Raw genomic sequence first — 23,361 nt, forward strand, 5'->3', positions numbered from 1 at the left:
CTGAAGCCAAATGTTTTGCAGTACCACTTAGAAATGGCCCAAACGCCGAAACTGTAATAGTGAAATAAACAATTTCTGCAGTCGAGGGTGAATATGATGCCCTTTTAAAAAAAACATATTTTAATGACCTTAGTGTCAAAGAAGAACTCCCGCACAATATAAGCATCTCGATATGATGTGCTGTTAGTTCCGCCTGACGTCAGTCGCTTTTCCATGAAAAAGGTAATTGGCCCATCAGTCTTGCTAGCACGTAATCCGTTCTCTAGCCAGCGTACTAATGACTATTTCCTTTCTCCAAGAATCAAATATAGCTTCTTGTTGGAAAACAAGTTTAATTTTCTTCGTTTTAAGTAAATTTCACTCAGTTATTATAAAATCATCTATATTGAGAGCATCCTTAGACAAAGTTTTAGTTTACGTTAAAGTCACAGGAAGTCTATTCGAATTATTGTGGTCGAATTTAAGAGAATACTGCCAGCAGAATGAAGTGAAGTGATGGAACACACACCTTCATTACTACACCAACGTCACCTTATAATCCTTAAACAACCTAGCCGCAATTCTACAGTCCAGCTATTTGACACAACCGATGGTGACTCATAGTTACGTGAGGTGAGGTTGGTAAAACTTTGCGTCCCCACTGGTGACACTCAAGAGCAGCTAGCCGAGTACGGGAAACAGTTTTCAGTCTCTACGTCCCTTTCATATATATTCCCCTACAATGATCGGTAACAAATACTGTATAACACTAAACAGCACAGTCACACCACAGCCATACACACAGTGCGCTTGTGTACATGACACACGCCGTCAGAAAAGAAGAATGGTTGTAAGTCAGTGTTTACGTATGTGCCACGAAACTTCATTAAGATGAGTTAGTTTGCTCAGTTGCGAAATAATGTATAAACAATATGGTTTGTAACGCCGCCACATCTCAGGAACGGCTCTGAATTTGTAACCTGCGTCTGATACTCAATGCCTACAGGCACCCGTTTTTTAACATTTGATAATATTTAATTATTCGAGGGTCTAACATCAGTTTAAAGGTTTGCCAGTAGCCCAACAAGCTCTATCGTGTCAGTGAAATGCAGACTCCCTTATTTGTTAAAGCTTATTGTGTTGGCGTGTCCTGAGTTTTCCTTCATTCCCCTCAGTCACTGCAATTGAACACGGATCTAATTTCTCGTAAATGATCACACCATCGTACATTACTTAAAAATGGAAATAATTGGCATTTTCGAATGATAAACATTCATCACAGATCTCTGCTTCATAATGCGGATACTAAGGGCGATCTGCGGTTGAAATCCCAGTAGGACCGTTATTTGGTGGTCGAAATCATATAAGAGGCAGAGGATCCTAGATTATGTATTTTCAGATAAAAAGCCAATGGTCGCAAATAAATTTTTCTGTCTGAAAAGACAGTCCCTTTGAGGAATATTCAGGTATTTATCAACCGCTAATGTTTGATAAAAAAAAAAAAACTGTCTACTGTGACGGCGGCTGTGACGTTGCTTTGGTGGTGGTGGTGGTGGTTAGTGTTTAACGTCCCATCGACAACGAGGTCATTAGAGACGGAGCGCAAGCTCGGGTTAGGGAAGGATTGGGAAGGAAATCGGCCGTGCCCTTTCAAAGGAACCATCACGGCATTTGCCTGAAACGATTTAGGGAAATCACGGAAAACCTAAATCAGGATGTCTGGAGACGGGATACGTTACTTTGGTAAACAATACACAGTCGTCTGTGTTATGTCCTCATGGACGCTTCTTCCCCTGCCGCGTTGCACGAAATTGTTAATATATGAAGTAAGACAGATATTTAGTCAGGCAGAAATGTGAGCTCCGTTGTAATACACGATTTTAAAAAGTGGCGATCCCTACTTTGAACATTTGTTGTGTACGTAGGGTGTCGCTGTAATATGTAAGTTGTTTGTGTCAATAAAAAAATAAACTTTAATTACTGGGCTGTAGTTCCTTATCTCAAAGTACCTACATCAGGATTCTATATCATTCGTAAAATTACAACAGTAAAGATATGGCGCAACCGAAAGTTTGCTGTGAGTTTCTTCTGGGGTGAATTCGCGAATGGTTTCTTCTGCTGCCACAGCCGTTTCCTTGCTCTTCGTTTTCCAGTTCTGTTCGATGGCGATGAGTCAATAAAATGTAACTTTCTTTCTTCTTTACTTTACTCTTTTTGTTGCGCCGACAGCCCCTCTGCTAATAGGTGTTACAGATCGTGAGCCATGCCGCAATACGTGTAGAAGTAACGATAACAAAAGAAGTGAAAGTGCTGTAAGAAACTAAAAGCATTAGATCAAGCAGCACACTGTCAGCGGTGATTACGAGAGTTGCAGGCAAGACGCTTGGCCGTCTAAGAGCTCTGCGTCACTGTAAGAGTTCGGTTAGTAGGCGGGACGAATATTTTGTCACAGGAAAGTGTGCTAGTCAGAATATCGCAATCAGTGTCTGGAGCGGAACTGTTAATAAATGCTAATGTGAAACGCCTGCCTGATAACGACCTAATGTCTTCTTGATCAGTATCTTAGGCAGATAGATTTATTAGCTTCTTAAGTCAGAAATGCACAATTTTCGATAAAGCCTTATGTTAGCTTCGTGTACTTCGCTCAGCGGTTTTCCAATGAGTGGATGTCATAGCAAGTGCGTTTCTGGGTCTGCTAAATACCTTCCAACAGCTGCCATAACTTCTGTGTAGAGAGAAACCGCTTTACAGCCTCAAATGTGGGGAACAGCTGGAAATCAGTGTTCTAAATTTGGTATGCAAGGTAAAAACAACAGTAGGTACTTGAAATCTTTGATTCCCTGTTACCTGAGCACAATTTATAGTTCTGATGAAGGTGGTGACTTATATGTCTTCCGCTATATAGACCAGAATAACTGCGTAGTAATCTCAGTTGTTGTTCGCCCTTTTCAAGATAATCAACGATAATACATCCACATGCATGCGAAAATACACTGTACATACGCTTTCCAACAGGTGAAAGCAACTTCTTCTTCCGTAGTACATGGCCAAAGGCTTCCAAATTATGCTCTGATTGCTCTTTCGTTTCTTAGGTGACATGGTGGATACAATATTTCATCCACAGGTAACCAATCAGCGCACAAACAAGTCAGGTTCCTTTTAGACTGCTGCGGAATTAATATACTCTTTGGCATTTTACTAGCACAAAGACATTTCACTAATAATTCTTTGCGTAAAACGCACCGTATGCTATTTACGACGCCCCTACACCTTCATCTTTCTCACGCACTATTATTCACTAATAATTCACTTGTAGTTGGAGCTTCAAGACAAGTAAGACACTTTCCAGAAACAAAATGAGGATCTTCCAAGTTCTCGCTACCCTTGGATTAATTTCCGGTGGCGATAAACAGTTCCAAACAATGAATTTTCCGACAATGTATTTCATTTGAACTAAACATGAACTATGTGATTAGCATGAAAATAAGTTGACACCTTACATGAGATACTTGCACAACAAGAGTTTATTATCAACCCATTCTTTCTGTCATGTCGAGAACTTTCCACACTGGTCTTGTCAGACAGATATACGCTGGCCAGAAAGAGAAATTACAGGGTGAAATAAATTTCAGTCACATATAGAGTTAAAACGACACAGTAGGTGCTTTAGTCCTCACCCAGAAACGAAAAAGTGTAGACTGCCGGAGCCGGCGTACCTGAACCAATCGATACATCGCTTATTTCTTCTGGTTACATTCACCCTGTTTACATAGGGCTCCAAAACCGGATTTCAAAAAACGGAGTTCCCAACACCGCTTCTGGATGGTCATCTGAACACTTTAAAATCGATTCTGAAAATCCAATTCTAGTTGCCGGTTTTGAAATTGCGCACTCAATTTTCGCTCCCATGTAAACGCAGTACTTTGGCTGTCGGGTCTCGTCTCGTTCTTAAAAATTTTCGGCTAATATGGATGGAGTGGCTTTCTGTACAGTGAAGGAAAAGTAGAAATATTAGACTGAAGTTGTTTACGCCTAGTCTAGATGAAGAATGGTTCAAATGGCTCTGAGCACTATGGGACTTAACTTCTGAGGTCATCAGTCCCCTCGAACTTAGGAATACTTAAACCTAACTAACCTAAGGACATCACACACACCCATGCCCGAGGCAGGATTCGAACATGCGACCGTAGCGTTCGTGCAGTTCCAGACTGTAGCGCCTAGAACCGCTCGGCCGGTCGACCCTAGTTGAAGAGAGATAGTGATTGTGTTGACTAAATCAGAAACTGTAACAGCTGTTTTCCAGGCGCCATTTTTTACTGACCTAGCAAATCCGCTTCAGACCGTAGCAAGTAAACATGACAGCGATAAACGGTTTTCGAAACTCGGCTTTCGTCTTTCGGAAGATGTGGCTATTTAAACGTAGTGATTGTTGCTGACACAACAAATTTTGAATACATGGACTGCGTCCTGCATATATCTTAGCAAACATCGTTGTCAATATCTTAAGAACGTTGGGTGGTGGCTCTCTAAAATAAAAGTAAATAGAATATAATAACCGAAAGTATTTAGAAGCCAGTTATTGGTCTTGACCATCAAGGACACCAATATGGACAACAGAAAAAGTTTTCTTAAAAAAAATGTATTAATATAAAATAGCGTTGAGGCCACGAGAAGTCTAATTTAAAATACATAAAAGACAACAGTAGGTAGTTCCTCTTGTCCAATTTGAAGAGTCCTCACACAGTGTCCTGTTAAAACAAAATGAACCAAAAAGAGTCAAAACGGCATCGAAGGCGAGTAATTTCCTTGTGCCTCTAAGCTAAGTACTTCAAAATAAGAAAGCAGTAGATTACTGTGTAGATTATATAGCGCAGTCCAAAACACATTTGCATGGACGGCAGACTATGTATTCAATACCTGTCGTGTCAGTAAGTTGGTTACAATATTTTCCATTATAGTCAAACGTTTTACTAAATCGTGATCATGCTATTTTTAAGAAAAGTTTCTGTTTTCTGTGTAGGGTAATCTGAAGATGCATTAAACAAGGCGAAATTCGTTATTAGCTAAATATAAAACAATAAGCCTGTTTTGCATCCAAGACTGTACAGCTCTTTAAACATGCATCCTGTAATTGTTTATATGCGCTCTCAATTAAATGTAATAGTGTCTATCGATTTAAGGTTTTTAACCTAACGGTGCGGTATGTTATCTCCTACATTTCAAAGTAACAGTACGTTGTGTACGTCCAATACGGGTTTAAACGAGAGACGCGGGAAGTCGTCACACGCTGCGAGAAGTTTCCTTCACGCATCACAGCAGGCACGTGCGTCGACTGCTCCTGCTCCGTACGAGTGAACGTCACGATCAGCTGATGATTACAGCCCATGGCGTGTCGGTCGACGTCCGCAAGATGCATCTACCGCACGTGCTCAGATTCGCCACGCCATCTTTGTCGGTGTCTTGGAGACGGACGAACTGCCGCCAGCGCACTAACGTCTGGGACTAAGAAGTGTGCTCATCGTGTTATCATGTAACGGTTCCAGATGGTCCCTCGTGATTAAAGTACGTGTGGAGTACTTCATTAAGCGCCTACGATCTCTGAAAAAATTCACTTCACCGAATAACATATTACTCATCCCCAAAATAAGAATACATGGTCACTTTGGACTGCTATAAATGGTCGCACAATCTGTATTACACGGGCGTGTGACTCTCCACCGGTGACGTGTGGGAAATGCGTGAAATCTGTTGAGTCGACGTGGAGATGCAACAGGATGGAGCTATTGTCCTTGGACATGTCCATGACGGTGAATGAAGTTGCCCGATTTTTTGGTGTCGGTCCAGTACGTCTTCAAGGAATGGTGTTCCACCTGCAGCCAGGTATCACGGAGTAAGAGAAGTGGTCGTAAAAATATCCTAACCGACAGGGACTGGAGATGCGTATCACACCTTCCTAGTGACAATCGATTTCAAGCTGAACGGAATTGCTGCTGCCAGTGAATGTGTTTACTTCAGAATCAGTTCCAGAGCGAGTACTGCGAAGCGGTCTGCATGCAGTGCAGTCGGGTATCTCGCAAGAGGGCTTAATCAATGTTGCATGGTCTGATGATTCCCGATATGTTCATGTCTATGGGAGGGCGCGAATCCGTCGCTTTCCAGGGCAACGACTCCTCGACACCCGTCCTGCGGGATGGAGACAAGCTGGTGGCGGCTCCATTAAGCTTTGGGGACCATTCACAAGGCATCCATGGGCCTAGCGGAGCTCTTGCAGGGCACCATGATAGCCAAGGAGTATCGCTCACTTGCTGCAGACCACGTTCACCCCTCCATGACGATCGTGTTTCCCGAGAGAAGTGCCATTTTTCAACACGGTAATGCTCTATGTCGCAAGACCACGAATGTGATGGAGTGAGTCGAGGAACACAGTGGCGATCCAGTTGATGTGCTGGCACCCAAACTCTCCAGACCTGAATCCTATCGAACACATCTGGTACGTGATTGAACGTGGCGTCAGACGTCGTAGACCCTCTCCCTGGATTTTACGGGAGTTAGGTGACTTTCGTGTGCAGAGATTGTGCCAACTCCCTCCAAAGACCTACCAAGGGCACATTTCTTCCATGCCACGACGCGTCGCCGCTGTTATCCTTGCCAGAGGTGAACATACAAGCTATTAGATGGTCATTTTAATGTTCTGGTTGATCAGTGTATATTGCTTTGAACGGCCTGTAGGTTTGATAGAAATTTCTTGGTTTCTTCATACAGCACATCGCACGGTCTGTGATGTTATACAGCTCACATGAGGGCGGTCCATATCAGACGGGATTGACAGAGGTCATCATTTATTTGACAAAAGGGAGAGTTAGTCCAAAGTGGAACTAAAATCCAAGTAGTGGCTGCGCTGCGACCACTGTAGCACTTTCATACGATATACAGTATATCTGTCTTTATCATCATCATCTTTGACAGTTTCCAGCCACTGGCTGGGTCTGTCGGGAACACAAGCCTCTCCATCGTGTTCTGTCTTTCCACCATTCCCCCTCTTCCACCTTCGTCCAGTTCTCTCCTCTTCTCATCACACATTCCTTCACTCCCTTCACCCATCTATCCCTTGGTCTTCCTCTGGGCCTCTTCCCCACCAGTTGCAGATCAAACATCCTCTTTGGAATTCTTCCCACATCCATTCTCTTCATGTGTCCATACCACTGCAGTCTTGATTTTTCTATCCTGTCCTGTACTGGTTCCTCCTTTAGTCTTTCCCTCACATACTCATTTCGCAATCTGTCTCGTCTTGTTACTCCCAACCTGCTCCTCTAGAACTTCATTTCACTAGCCTGTATTCTACTTTTGTCGCTTTTGTGCATTACCCATGTCTCACTTCCGTACGCCAATATGGGGACAAAGTAGGTTCGGTATATAATTCCCTTGGATTTCTGTGGCACCTCCTTGCTCCAAATGAGCCCCCTAATGCATTTGTAGAACTGCCCTGCTTTTCTGCACCTTTCGTTTATTTCCATTGCGTTTCCCCCCTTACTTTCAATCACGCTTCCCAGGTACTTGAAGTTCTCTACCACCTGTAGATTTCCCCTCCACAAGTTATATCCACATTTGGCCTATTCTTCTTCCTTGTTGTGACGATTATTTCACTTTTCTTTGCAGAGAAATGCATTCCATATTGTGCTGTCTTTATACGATATTAAAACTGCCTTTTGGCCTAACTCATCGACAGAACTCTGAATACCGTATGACTGCTTGTCTTTATTCTAATTTCTGAAACTTTATGTGGCTACAAACGTTGTACACATCAGAAAGTATGTTGTGTTAGAAGTACAATATAAACGTGGGACTTAAGCATATTATTCTCTGATCGTGAAGGCAGAAATCTACGTAGCGATGTAAGTAGCTGTTGTCTCCGTGTCTCATACTCAGCGGTGCGGGAATATACTACAATATAATTTGCAGAAACCTCTGCCACGCAATTCACATTTTCTCGCTTAGTATGCATGGAACCGTGTTTCGTTTCCGTGACTCTCAAACTGGTCGTGATATTGTCTCTCGCTTTCTCTCATTTGACATTAGGATCTGCAGAATAAGATACATTGAGAGAACTGGGGTAGTCAACTGGTTATGTCATCTTTAATCTCAGCTGACATCATTATAGTAGATCAGTGCGTTTAAGACAGTGTGTACGATACAGAATTTCTCCATGAGTTTGAAAGATATTTAGCGTGAACGAAGCAGTGTCCTGGGTACGCTAATATTCCCCTAAATTAAGTTAGATGTGTGCATCATAATCACTGAACCATTACCTGAGACAGCGACTCATGACTCATTCACGAAGTAAGTAAAACTTTCCGCATTACACAATCACACAACAGTATCTGTTAAGCCGGCACTGGTTCTTAATTACACTGAGTACTGAGGTGAGAATTCTTGTAGCACCGTATACATATTTTATGCCAACAGATTAATAATAATAATCATCATCATCATCTCGTCGTCATTGTCTCCTTCAAATGATTTGACGTTATAATCACCTGCTCCAGTCTTTTTCATCCATCCATGCATCCATCTCATACGAAGTATACGTAGTTCTCTCTTTCCAGTCGGCCAATAAGTCATTATCTTTTCTGAAAATCAATTCTTTGTCATTCCCTAAACGTGATCCATCCATTTCATTGTATTCTCTTCTGAGTTTATAGCATTAGCGATATTTTGTAGTCTTTAATAATTTTCGCATAAATTTCATATCTTGCATTTAGTAAACATATTCCTTTATAATTTACTGTGTCATGGCTATTGCCCTTCTTAAAGTAGAAATAACTTGAAATAACAATTATTTCAAAACATATTTAATAAAATAGATGAAGCAAAATTCTAGAATGGTTCCTATATTTGATTAATTCAGCATTAATGCCTCTGGGCCAGTAGCTTTTCTGTTTGTTGTTACATTTAAGACAGCTTTTAATTCTTTTATATCTCTTTGATCTACAAAGTTATTATCAGTTTTTATAGTATAGCTTTCTTCACTATCTTCATCATATCATAAATTTGTGTAATGGTGTATCCATTGATTTTCTGTTATTATATTAATATTTGGAGTAACTTTCTCCTTTCTAATGATATGCTTGATAAGTTTAAACCTCACGTCCTGTCTTCCGTGAATGTCATGTTCAACATTATACATGATTCTTTCCTGGATTCACTATGACATTTCTTTATTAACTTCTTTGTTTTATTTCTTTTCTGTATACATTTTCTCCCAGCTTCATCTGCTTGTGTTTCTAAATAGGTATTAAAAGCATTTTAAATTACTTTTGAATGCATTACGGGAATACCAGTGATCAATGTCTTATAAATAATTACTATTAAAAACAGTCTTGATCACAATTTATTTATCAAGGTGACCGGTTTCGACCACTACTGTGGTCATCTTCAGACCATTGAGCAGGAACCTCTTTCTATTGGAGAATCACTACTCATTGTGATTCTCCTATAGAAAGAGGTTCCTACTCAATGGTCTGAAGATGACCACAGTAGTGGTCGAAACCGGTCACCTTGTTAAATAAATTGTGATCAAGACTGTTTTTAATAGTAATTATTTAGAAGCATTTTGTTTTTCTTCAGTATTGTCAGCTATTTCTGTATTCCATATTTTCAGATCCCTTTCCCGATTCGATACTTTACTTTTCCCTGCTAGCTCATTAGCTATTTTCAGCATCGCTGTTCTTTATCTTTCCTGTTCTTCTTCAATATTGTTTTCAGTTTCAACCATTAGCAATTCCTGTGTGCATCGTTGTTGATATAAGTTCCTTGTTCTTTCTTCAGAAAATGAAATTTATATTTAAAAATTTCAAGTTTTCTTTAGATATATTTGTTTCCTCTATGTTGTCCATATTTCAGTCTCTCAAGTAACTACGGAGTGGTCAGAGCCTTTATCATTACCTCCAAACACATGAGTGTCTCGCATTAGAGAGCTTATTTTTTATTAACTATTACATAGCCAATTATTGATCGTGGGTCTCTTGCGTTTCAGGTGCATTTATTTACGTCTTTCTTTCTTGAGAAGGTATTTGTAATTCTTTAGCTGGTTAAATGTTTCAGAATCTCTTAATGTCTTGGCATTTTCATTTAAAGTTACACAGAATACTCGAGTTATCAAAACCAGATCTCTTACAGTCTCGACTTTTCTAAATCTAACAGCATATCTCACACAACAGCAGTCAGTTTCGCGCATATCGAGCAGATCATGAGCATGATTTCCATCGAAATAGCATTGAAAGAGTGTGTTTACACAGTGGATGTTGTTGCATGCTGGCTACTTACAGAATACTAAATGGCGCAGTAGTTCAATGAAAATGAACATATTTGTCTTTGTCACTATTCATGTTACAAGTGAAACACAGATTTGACAATAAAGTGTGTTTTTTTTTCCTTTCTACTACACTATGTACTAGTGTGTAGTTAAATATACATAGGAAATAAAGAGTTGTCAAAAAGAAAATATTTCGATTATTTTTTGAAAATTTCTCTGCCAACTATCAGAAAATGTATACTAATGAGCAAATGGTCAAAGATGTTTGTGCTTCATTTTGAAATACTTTCTCAGTCTTTACTGCTTTAGTGAGGCTTCAGGGACACAGAATAACGAACTTCGTTTTGTTGTCGTTAGTTGCAGTTGTTAAAGTTACTGTTCGACGAATTTCATTAGTGGGTACATATACATTGTGAAGTTGCAGATTAACGTCCTGAAGAGGTGTTACTAGATGACTGTGGTTAATCATGATGACAGGGAACGCCCGAAAATTGTGCTGTAAGACACTGTGTGTAAATATGGCAGATAGAATAAGATTTTGATACACTTGTGCCGGCCGTGGTGGCCAAGCGGTTCTAGGCACTTCAGTCCCAAACCGCGCGACTGCTACGGTCGCAGGTTCGAATCCTGCCTCGGGCATGGATGTGTGTGATGTCCTTAGGTTAGTTAGGTTTAAGTAGTTCTAAGTTCTAGGGGACTGATGACCTCTGATGTTCAGTCGCATAGTGCTCAGAGCCATTTGAACCATTTGATACACTTGTTTCCAAAAGCAGTAGTTATGTGAAGAGCAAATGTTGATGTACTAATCTGCTCAGGATGTCCAATAAGATGATTATTTCAATTAAAATTTCTATTAGTACCTGCTTCCAAGCATTTTTATAATTCTATAGTGCTGCACGTATTCGCAATGTCATAGAAAATTAACTGGGAGACATTTATGATATTCAGAAAAGTCAAATATTTTTCCATGGAAATGAGAAAAATGCCTGTACGTCTGTTGTATTATATGTTCACTTAATTATTTCTTAACCACTTAACAATAATATTGATATACATTGTTATACGAATGTGATATCAAAGCTATGTTGTATCTTTTCGGAAAAGTCTTTGTTTCTCTCTCTCTCTCTCTCTCTCTCTCTCTCTCTCTCTGAGCACAGTTTCAGCTCTGTATCCGTTTTTCTACCGCGTGATCAGAGATCTGTGGACTGAGTATTACTTGCCTTGTACTAATAAGGGGCCCAGGGAAGATTGCTGGAACCCTCGCTGTTCATGTTGCACATTAATGAGCTTGCAGGCAATATTAATAGTAACCTCTGACTTCTCGGAGATGATGCAGTGATCTGTAATGAACTAATGTACTGTCTGAAAGATGCTGCATAAATATTGAGCCAGATCTTGATAAGCTTTCAAAGTGGTGAAAAGATTGGCAACCTACTTTAAATGCTCAAAAATGTAAGACTGTGCACTTCACAAAACGAAAAAAAACCAACATAGTATCCTATGTATATAATATCAGTGAGGCACTGTTGGAATCTGCCAACTCGTACAAATATCTGGGTGTAACACTTCGTGGAGATAAGAAATGGAATGACTGCATGGGCTCTTTTGAGGGTAGAGCATGCGGTAGTCTTCGGTTTATTGGTAGAATACTGAGAAAGTGCAGTTAGGCTACAAGGGAGATTGCTTACAAATCACTTGTGCGACTTTTTATAGAATATAGTAGGGTTAATAGAGATTATTGAACATGTCCATAGAAGGGCAACACTTTTGGTCACTGGTTTGTATGATCCATGGGAGAGCGTCACAGAGATACTGAAGAAACTCAACTGGCAGACTCTTGAAGACACATGTGAGCTACCCCGAGAAAGTTCGACTAACAAATTTTCAACAAACGGCTTTAAATGGTGACTTTAGGAATGTACTACAACACCCTAAGTATGACTCCTAAGGGGAGGATAGGATTATAATAATTACAGCATGCACAGAGGTATTCAATCAATCATTCTTCCTGCGCTCCGTACGTGCATGGAACGGGAGAAACCCTAATAACTGGTACAATGTGACGCACCCTCTGTCGTGCACTTCACGGCGGTTTGCTGAGTATACATGCAGATGTAGATAAGTTTCAGCAGTGCTGATGAAGGGAGGACTACGCTTCAAATCCCAGTCCGCCCGACCAGATGTACAGTGTCTGATCGAAAGTATCCGGACACCTATTAGTGGCCATTAGTACGGGGTGCTTCACCCATCGCTTTTATGACGGTTTCGGCTCGCCTGGCTACACTTTCAGCGAAGTGTGTCAATGCCTGTGGAGGATTGGCAGCTTATTCTTTCTCAAGAGTAGAAACCAGATAAGGTAGTGATTTTGGACCCTGGGGTCTGGAATGAGGTCGACATTCTAACTCACCCCAAAGGCGTCTCATTGGGTTCATGTCGGAACTACGGGCAGGCCAGTCCATTTCAGGAATATTATTATCCACGAACCACTGCCTCAGAGATACAGATTTATGACAAGGCTCAATGTCATGCTGATGTAAACAACCATTGATCTGAACTGTTCCTCTGCTGTACGCGGTACAGAATGCTTCCGCATTTAGCATTTTCGTTTACAATAAAGGTGCCACGCTCTAACACTGAAAAACTCCCTCATATTGTAACCACACCACCTCCCCCATAGCCACTGTTGGGATTATCCATGTTGGCAAGTATATTCTCCAGGCGTGTGCCCCACCCAGTTCCTTCAGTCAGATTGGGACGACGTAAAGGCTGATTTATTACTCCTCATCACTCGTTCTCAGTCAGAGACTGTCCAGTGACGTCATTCTTCAGTCCGTCTCACCACTGACTGAGGAACTGCCCCACCGTTGTATAGCGTTCCTTGTAACTCCCTACGCACAGTCAGTGAGCTACCTAGACATGCTGGTAGCATGTTGAAACTCACGAGTGACTCCTCCTGCTGATTTCATGCGATTTTTACAGCCACACGTCAACAGTACTCTGCGGTCCCCGTCCGTTAATACACGACGTCTTTCTCGTCTTGCTTTAGCTATGATTGTTCCTTCGCTTTTCCACTTCACTCTCACATCACCAACATTTGGCTTGGGAGCTGTAGATGGCTAGAAATGTCGCTGATAGATTTGTTAGGTGATACTCAATGACTTGTCCACGTTCGCAGCCACTGAGGCCTCCTGACCGACCCATTCTGGTATTACTGCCTCTCTGCTGACAACACAATACTGACTTCTCCTTTTATACTGATGCGTCCGCCTGACATCTAGTGGTCAGTTCTGTATTACATATGGGTTTTGGGACACTTTCGAAGGGATAGGTTTTTCGAGAGTTTTCTTAATCACTCAAGCCAAATGCATCTCCTTTCCCAGTCTGAGCCCGCAGCTCGTGGTCCAGTGGTTTGCGTTGCTAGCTCTGAATCACGGGGTACCGGATTCGATTCCCGGCCATGTCAGGGATTTTCTTCACCTAGGGACTGGATGTATGTGTTGTCCTCACCATTGCATCATCATTCGGGAAAGATGTGAGTCTGGACACTGAAAAGATTGTGGATTTGCATGGGCGCTGACCACGGAGCGGTTGAATGCCCCAAGAACTAAATACTTCAGTATTTCACTTCCCCAATACGAACTTGCGCTTCGTCTCTAATGTACACGCAGCCATTGGGGCGTAGAGCCTTTTGTTTACAAAACAATAAACTGGTAGCCAAGATCGCAGGAATTCTTTTTATTCCATGATTACCGGTTCCGGCGAAACTAAAGCCGCCATCATCGGATCTTCGGACACATACAGGTTACAGCATCAAGGTAAACAATGATGATGTTAACAGTTGCCTGCGTGTTATAAGAAACCATTAATAGCATCATTGTTTGCCTTGATGTTGTAACTTGTATGTGTCCTAAGATCCGATGATGGCGGCTTTAGTTTCGCCGAAACTGGTAATCATGGAATAAAAAGAATTCCTGCGATCTTGGCTATCAGTTAATTGTGTTACAAGCATCTAGATCGCTCCCACAAGAGCACAATGTGCTCCCTGCAAGATAGTATGCCTTTTGTTTACGTCTGATGATGATCCTGCACAAGTAAGGAATTTCCTGTATGTTGGGCATCAAACTTACGCTTTAACATAAAGGAAGGAAACAAGTGCCACTGATTTAAAGTTCTACATGCGTGGATTTTCCTCTCGTCTCGTAGCGGAGTGTATGCAGTATCCAGACGTAAAACACTGTTACCCTCGGCTGTCACTCTGATAACGACTGCTGACATCCATAACAGAGCAGACAGTTACGTTACGTCATCACTGGCGGCCGCCCAATATTCTGGACGCCGGTTCTCTGGTAATGGCTCTGATGACATTGAGGCACCGCTACTGGTCGTTAGAGGGCTGGAAACAGTACCTGTGTAGCTGTTGAGTCGAATCTCGAACCTGTCCACTTAAGAGAGTCCTTTTTTGTTTTGCAGAGACGAAGATGGTGCTACAAGGCATCTCTGGCCTCTTCAAGTCCGGAGAGCTCACCGCCATCATGGGGCCATCTGGAGCGGGAAAGACTTCGCTACTCAACATTCTCACCGGCTTTCAGTACGTATGCTTACTTTCAGTAACCGAATTTTCAGTAAACGAACGTGCTTTCCTTTTGGAAATCTGTCATAAGAATAAGCATCACCAGATGCAGTACTGGTGTTGATTAGTTTTTCGTTTAGTGTTGTTTGCGTGATACATCAAGATACATTCGTGTTACTCAGCCTTCTAATGTACAGGGTGATTCTAATTAAATTTTCAAACCGCTGTAGAAATAACACCACTGGTTAGAATGACTAAACGGAATATTATCGGAGAAACGGGAAAACGTACGGCAGAAGAAAAATAAGTAGTTACAAAATGTAGCAATAGATGGCGCTGTAAGCATCATAATAGTGGTAGACTACAAATGACAATTGAATCATAGAACAATGCCTAAGGTCTACGTTTGATGTTAAACAAACTGTATTCAGCCGGCCGTGGTGGCCGAGCGGTTCTAGGCGCTTCAGTCTGGAACCGCGCGACCGCTACGGTCGCAGGTTTGAATCCTGCCTCGGGCATGGATGTGTATGATGTCCTTAGGTTAGTTAGGTTTAAGTAGTTCTAGTTCTAGGGGACTGATGACGTCAGATGTTAAGTCCCATAGTGCTCAGAGCCATTTGAACCATTTTTGAAACTGTGCTCAGTGTGTGTGGATGTACAGGTGTGATACTGTTACGTAAGCCCATCCACCACGACAAGACCATATCAGATGGGATGGGAAAAATCGGTTTTCAATTGTCCTGAGGCCGAAAATCGCATAAAAAGCATCACTCACATCGGTTTTTAATTGTCCAGAGGGCAAAAACTACAAGAAAAGCATCAATCAAAATCAAATAGGATTATTAATTTCCTTGTGACTGGCGCAAAACATGTTCAACACGCTGTCCACCGTTTTGTGCAACAAGTTGAAATCGTGAAACAGCATGTTCCACAACTGATCGAAGTGTTTCGGGAGTCACGTTCAGAATATGTTGCGCAATGTGTTCCTTCAATGCAGCTAAGTTTGCAATCCGAAAACTGAACACATCTTGCAGATAGCCCCACAGCCAGAAGTCACACGGATTAAGATCAGGTGAGCGGGACGGCCAGGCGCCAGGGAAATGGCGGCTGATAATTCTAGAATTTCCGAAACGGCAGCTGCAGCAGCTGCTTAACTGGATTGGTAATGTGCGGATGTGCGCCATCTTGGATAAAAATGATCCCATCAACAGATGCACGCTGTTGGAGAGCTGGAATGACGTGGTTGCTCAAAAGACGCTCATAGCGCTTGCCAGTGACGGTACAGGTAACAGGACATGAAGCACCTGCCTCTTCGAAAAAAATATGGCCCTATGGCAAATGATGCTGTAAACCCGCACCACACAGTGATCTTTACAGGACGAAGTGGTACTGGTTGATTTACATGTGGATTTTCCGTTGCTCATATTCGACAATTCTGTGTATTGATGTAGCCTTTCAGACGGAAGTGGGCTTCGTGTGTCCACGAAATCTTCCACGGCCAATTATTGTCCACTTCCATGTGAGCAAGAAACTCTGAAATGTATGCTGGCAGGTAACAGGAAGCCACTCGTGCACGTGGGTAATTTTGAATTTTTTTGTTACAGTAAAACTCACACCCTAAGATAAAAATATTAAGAACAAGTTGTAACCACATCAATTGGCGACGGGACGTTTTCGTCCAGACGGCGGTTTTAGTCGCTTCGAAAATTCTAGCTTTTCTAATGTTAACGTCTACGTGAATGGGTCTAAAACTTATTTCAGTCTAAATCAGATAATGGCACTCAAGAATCTGTCAATTAAGACCAAACTTAAAGCATACAACGCCGTGATAGTGCCACGTACGGGACAGAAACCCCAAGAACAGCAAAGCAGGATGAAGAAAACTTGTGGGGCTTCGAAAGAAAAATTGAGAAAGGATCTTTGGGCCTGTCCAGGGAGGGAGCTCATGGAGACGTAGGAAAAAACCAAGAACTGTATGAGATGATGAGGCAACCGAACATCGTTCAAAAACTGAAAGCGCGGAGAATATGCTTGGCAGGCCACATTGCTAGGATACCAGACACCTCTCGGGCAAAAGCCGTACTTATGTGACGACCTAATGGTACCCGTCCAATCGGAAGACCCAGAAAGCGATGGGAGGGTGAGCTACAGAAAGATCTTTGCCAGCTAGGAGTTCGTGACAGCTGGATCCAAAGTGGACAAGATCGCCATGTGTGGAGAAGCATTGTGAGGTCGACGCATGAACTACAGGGCCCTCGATCGCCGATTTGATTGATGATGACTATCTTAATAGTGGGCCAACGAGTTAAATGTATTTCTGCATTTTTAGTGGACAGTCTTCTTTGAACTGTGAGGCATTGCCACATGGTAGACAAATGCTGTGCATTAATGTACAGTATTATGGAAATTATGCTACAAAAAGTTTAGAAATTGTATGAACTTACACTTAAAGTTTGCTGGAAGTCGCTAATCTCATTCTCAAATACTGGATGAATAAAGTCCTGGTATTTGCACACCGTCAGTTACGCTGGCCCGAGACAAACACAGATGCTAACTGTAATATTTGTCTTGTTGTGTTAAAGATGTAATAAATGAAGACGTCATTTCTGATGCTGAAGTCTTGCTACATCATCGTTCGGTGGACGTAAATTTTGTTTTATATAGAAATCTGTCCTTCAAGTCTGAGTAACTTCGTACCAGGTTACGAGTTAATGTATACTCCGCATTGTCAAAACCAACTGTAGATTGATGTCTCCAGTGCAGATATGGCTGTGCACGTACCGTGCTAATGCACGCCCGGCGCGCTCTCTCAAGCCGTCGGCACACGGACCGTGCTGTCGAATATCAAAGTTGAGCGTGCTCAGTTTAACGTACTGCTCAACGCTCAGGAACGATGCGACTTGTGCATACGGTACGTGGGCCCCAACGTGGTATACGCGATCGCAACGCTCTTCAGCGGCAGTTGTGGGATGTTTCTAGTTCGTAAATCACACTGTTTACTCAACGGGCGCGCGTAAAATTTCCACGTTTGCTCTGTTAAAACACACATTTCCTGCACTGTCATATCCTAGTGACGTTGCCCTATATTTAACATACACAAATAAAAACTTCAATATCCATGTACATGTTTTAAGACAAATAAAACCCTAAGGTCATTCTTACTTGATCACTGTTCCTAGCCAGTAGCAGAATCTTTACATGTGAATTCAAAAAATGGTTCAAATGGCTCTGAGCACTATGGGACTCAACATCTTAGGTCATAAGTCCCCTAGAACTTAGAATTACTTAAACCTAACTAACCTAAGGACATCACACACACCCATGCCCGAGGCAGGATTCGAACCTGCGACCGTAGCAGTCCCGCGGTTCCGGACTGCAGCGCCAGAACCGCTAGACCACCGCGGCCGGCTACATGTGAATTACGAAACTTAAAAGAAAAAGGAACAAAATATCTTTATGAAAGTAACGCAAGTTGTCCTGTAGATTAAGCCAATCGAACAAACTCACTCCGCAAAAAATGGTGAACTTACATTTACATAACAACAAATATTGTAGTACATACTTACATTTAGTCCGCCCCGATAGCTGAGTGGTCAGCGCGGCGGTCTGTCACGCCAAGGGGCCCGGGTTTGATTCCCGGCTGGGTCGGAGATTTTCTCAGCTCAGGGACTGGGTGTTGTGTTGTCCTCATTATCATTTCACCATCATCAGTGGAAGGCAACGAGAAACCACCACTGGAATCACTTCCCTAGACGCCCATGCGGTGGACCTCTCTGACGAGGATTCCCCCATGACTAGACCTGCCGTAAGGCAGAAAACAAAGTTAGTTAGTTATACTTACATTTAAATGGCGCGCGGTGTAGCCGCACGGTCTAGGGCGTCTCGCCTAGTCGGAGGTTCGAATCCTCCCTTGGGCATGGGTGTGTGTGTCGTCCTTAGCGTAAGTTAGTTTAAGTTAGATTAAAATAGTGTGTAAGCTTAGGGACCGATGACCTCAGCAGTTTGGTCCCAGAAGACCTTATCACAAATTTCCAAATTACATTTAACTAATAATAAAGCATTGGAACCTATTAGAAAGGCGAATGTTAGGGAAAACAATATTTAGATGTGGCGAGACGCCAACCATCATCATATCACGCGTGGAGTTGGGGATCATGAACTCTACTCACTACACTAAACAGACAAGTCATTAATTGCCAATCATAACATGTCACCACTTGCTAAAAGCTTTAATCGTAGCTATGTTACTAACTGAAATTTAATTGTAACAAATTGTACCAAGGACAATGTGTTTTTGGTGGATCCTCAGTGTTCCGCTGCCTTCAAATGGCATGCTCTCATAATACGCAAGTACAATAATTCTTTTGGCACGAATGTGATGTTTGTCGTTATTTTATTGCAACGAATCACTCAATTGACAACGGGTTTTCGAGTGATTCTCAATTTTCTGGTGTTCAGAAACGGCATACATACTTATAGCTTGAACTGAATGCCAATATGGCGCCTCAGAGCTCTGTGCTGAAGGGAGATGGCGTGCGTGTGACGTAGGTGGCGTTGTGCCATCTGGTTGGTCAATGCTCAGACGCACGCTCAGAGTATCTGACATGCTAGATATTGCTCTGCATGTTCGTAAAGACTCCCGAATGTGCTATGATAGAAAGTGCACAGGCCTACTAACAATTTGTTACGGCTGTACAATTTGTTATGGGGTACAATAAAATTAAAAATCATGTCAAAATCATAATCAGTTGCATAAGGCATCACACCTTGCATGAAATGAGCATTGTTACGCAGAAGAGACTAAATCCTACAAACAAGCTGTTATACCATCTCTGTCGTGAACTGATCTTAAATTTAGTTGTACGATTAGTAATCAGTAAGACTTCATAATACCAGATTCCAATAGAAGATGCAATTCTCATTGGTACGTACACGCCCAGTTGTGAGTTCAAAGGCTTAGAAAAGCATTTTGTCTGCTGAACTGAGCGAAGGAGCGAGTTCAGGCCTACCTTCGTGTCGTGAGCGCTGCGGCCAGTCTTTATCGTCGGCCTCGTATTCCACGCTATGACGTCAGAAACTCGGCACGCTCAACGTTCGGATGCACGGTCCGTGTGCCGACGCCTTTACGGAAATCGGCGAAATGCCGCGAGTACTCAGCATAATGAGCAAGGGGCACTACATTTGTAGTGTGTGGCCAAGTTAAGAATTTGCGTCTGACGGAAAGCATGCTAGGGCAGTTGGTGCAGTTGCAGTGACCTTTGTGTCTGGGTGGGTCAGCGGTCATAGCATCTGCCTATTAAGCAGAAGGCCCGGGTTTGGATCACGGCCCGGCACAAATTTTCAACATTCCCCAATGATTTCAATCAATGCCCGCTTGTAATTCCTTTGTGTCTTCTGTTTGTGGTAGTTGTCATAAATAAATACACTGTTGGTCTGCTTGTGTCTTTCACCCCGAATCTATCTCCTGCTTCAAAACGTACTTAACGAACTTCTTCGCCAAACAGGTGACGTTACACATGTGCTAGGGAACTGATCTTGACGAGAAGTTCAGCGAAAACATCGTACAGATGTCCGATATTGCCAGGAAAGATGTCAACGGTGTCCGTTGACAGCTTACACCAGACATAAGTCAACCGACACAAGTGCCAACATCTTCGCGTTGTTTGGTTTATTTGGGGAAGGGGACCAAACAGTGAGGTCAAAGGTCCCATCGGATTAGGGAAGGATGTGGATGGAAATCAACCGTGCCCTTTGAAAGGAACCATCCCGGCATTTGCCTCCAGCGATTTCGGGAAGTCACGGGAACCCTAAAACAGCATGGCCGGACGCGGGTTTGATCCGTGTAAGATGTCTATTTTTTGATGATAATATTGGATGTGTAATAGTCGGGCACACAGTATAGCCCGCATCTCGTGGTCGTGCGGTAGCGTTCTCGCTTCCCACGTCCGGGTTCCCGGGTTCGATTCCCGGCGGGGTCAGGGATTTTCTCTGCCTCGTGATGGCTGGGTGTTGTGTGCTGTCCTTAGGTTAGTTAGGTTTAAGTAGTTCTAAGTTCTAGGGGACTGATGACCATAGATGTTAAGTCCCATAGTGCTCAGAGCCATTTTTGATGTGTAATATTTGTAAAAGAAAATGATATGTTTGAATAAATGCGGTCAGAGAGAGTGAGTATCTGTGTCTGCGTTGGCTACACTGTGGAGTCGTAGAATCTTAAGTAAGTAGTGCATAGCTGCGGTATGCAGCACGCGGGGATACGTTGAGTGTACAGTGTAATGCATGGACGCACTTTAGGAACTATCTGGATTGCAGATTTACTACGAGGTGGAATGATCACTCAGAACAATGGTTGGGTAGCATACGGACATAAAAAAGGTTATAAAATTAAGAACAAGGTATTATCTGATGAGTTAAAAAGTTTATTTTTATTTTTGTAGACTTGTATTGTTGGTCCACTTCACCCTCGTCACAGTCGAGTTTTTCGTAATTGTTATATTGATTGATCTTCTGAGTTAATTTACTGTACCAAGTTACTAGATTAAATGAATTTTCGTATTAGAGTCTACAATTGTTTCTTTACCCACCACGTTAGCCGAGAGCGCTGCTTCGTGGACTCGTGTAGGTGCACCGGCCCCGGATCGAATCCGCCAGGCGGATTCACGACCACGTTCGGTGTGCCGGCCAGCCTGAATGTGGTTTTTAGGCGGTTTTCCACATCCCCCTAGGTGAATACCGGGCTGGTCCCCATGGCCCGCCTCAGTTACACGGCTCGCAGAAACCTGAATACTTTCCGCATTATTCCATGGATTACACTAGTTGCAGAAAGTTGGGGTACACTAATTCCATCCAGAGGGGTACGGGGTGGTGGCAGGAAGGGCATCCGGCCACCCATTAATCTAACATTGCCAAATCCGATTAACCATGCCGACCCTGCGTCCCTGCGGGAAAACGGCGCAAGCGAAAGAAAGAGTCTATAATTGTTTCTTTGATAAGTTCCTTGATAACTGAAATTTCAGTAATAAGGTTGTGTCATGTGTTTCACTGACATTCTTTGTCAAGATTATGAACCCAATTTTCCTAAACCAATTGTAATTAGTTTTTAGCAGTATGTTTTTAGCTGTTGCGGAGTCTTACTGGGTTGCTGTTTCTGCCAGTACTTCATTCTGTAGCTGACATTCACAAAGACGCTGATTGTTTCGTTTCATTTGCGCAATGTTGGTTCTACCAGTTTCTTTATTTTACCAGGGCCATATGTCAGTGTAGAAATTTCTGTGTGTTTCATGTTTCATTCTTATACAGGTCGAAATTACAGTTTTTTTCTATACATACAGATACGTTCTTTCAAACAGTTCGCACTGACCACGTTACTGAGCGTGAACTTGTTGGTTTGCTTATTTATATGTTTATGAATGAGACGGTTTTTCACGCACACAGGATCCCTTTCAATTTCTTGTAAGTGATGTGCCTTTGAGCTCAGTAGCACACTTAGGGTTTCAGTCCACATTCCCAGCCGGTCGGAAAGGCCGTGCGGTTCTACGCGCTACAGTCTGGAACCGAGCGACCGCTACGGTCGCAGGTTCGAATCCTGCCTCGGGCATGGATGTATGTGATGTCCTTAGGTTAGTTAGGTTTAATTACTTCTAAGTTCTAGGCGACTGATGACCACAGAAGTTAAGTAGCATAGTGCTCAGAGCCATTTGATCCATTTTTGAACCACATTCCCAGGTTTGTATTTACGATAAAACACACACACACACACACACACACACACACACACACACACACACACAGGCAACTCACTTCACCGTCGTCTTCACGAATGCGAGTCCAGTGTGCTAACCGCTGCGACACCTTGCTCGCTCACGTTCACGACAGAAGACAATGACTGCAGGACCCAGGGCCGTAAAACACTGCACTTTACGTGTATGACCTTGTCTTGTGCACACGGCGACTTTGTCACCATGAGAATAATATTTGCAAATTTTCTTTCAGAATACTTTAGAAGTTACCTTCTTCGTTTTCCAACATTTTTTATTCATCACGCAACGCCATGCTGCCACTCAGCAGTCAGCACGCCGCTTCCCATGCCTAAAGTAGGATACTGTACTAATGCCATGACTAAAACGTGAAACAGAAGACTCGTAGTAGAAGGAAGATTTATTTCAGCAATGTCGTTCTTATCTCAAGATCCCGTATTTTTCCAAACGAGTCTGAACTCTTTCTCCTTTCCGCTGGTATACTTCGCTGTGTAAATTAATGCTTTTTTTCCCGACAAAGCTGGTCTCGGCTTCTGCAGCTGCAGTACTTGGTGCCTTGTGAGAAACCAAGCCTTAAATATTACGCCGATGTCGGCAATGGCCTAGGTTTTGCCTCGACACCTTTTCAATGTAGGGCTGTATCCCAGACGCTGGAAGGTCAGAAGGTAATAAAAGTCTTGTGCAGTATTTTTATGGCACGCAGCTTGCTCTTTTTTGCCTCATAAAGTAATTACAGCAGAACCAGC

The 23,361-nt window shown here is 42.6% G+C and overlaps 1 protein-coding gene across 1 annotated transcript in view; it reads left to right on the forward strand.

The window, feature by feature from the left end:
* Positions 1-23,361, forward strand: part of LOC126092093 (ATP-binding cassette sub-family G member 1) — a 445,593-nt gene that overhangs the window by 290,845 nt on the left and 131,387 nt on the right. The window contains exon 2 of the mRNA XM_049907516.1: positions 14,762-14,879. Coding sequence (XP_049763473.1) covers positions 14,762-14,879 — 118 coding nt within the window. The remainder of the gene's footprint in view (positions 1-14,761; positions 14,880-23,361) is intronic.

This window comes from Schistocerca cancellata, chromosome 7, assembly GCF_023864275.1.
Source record: "Schistocerca cancellata isolate TAMUIC-IGC-003103 chromosome 7, iqSchCanc2.1, whole genome shotgun sequence".
Lineage (NCBI taxonomy): Eukaryota > Metazoa > Arthropoda > Insecta > Orthoptera > Acrididae > Schistocerca > Schistocerca cancellata.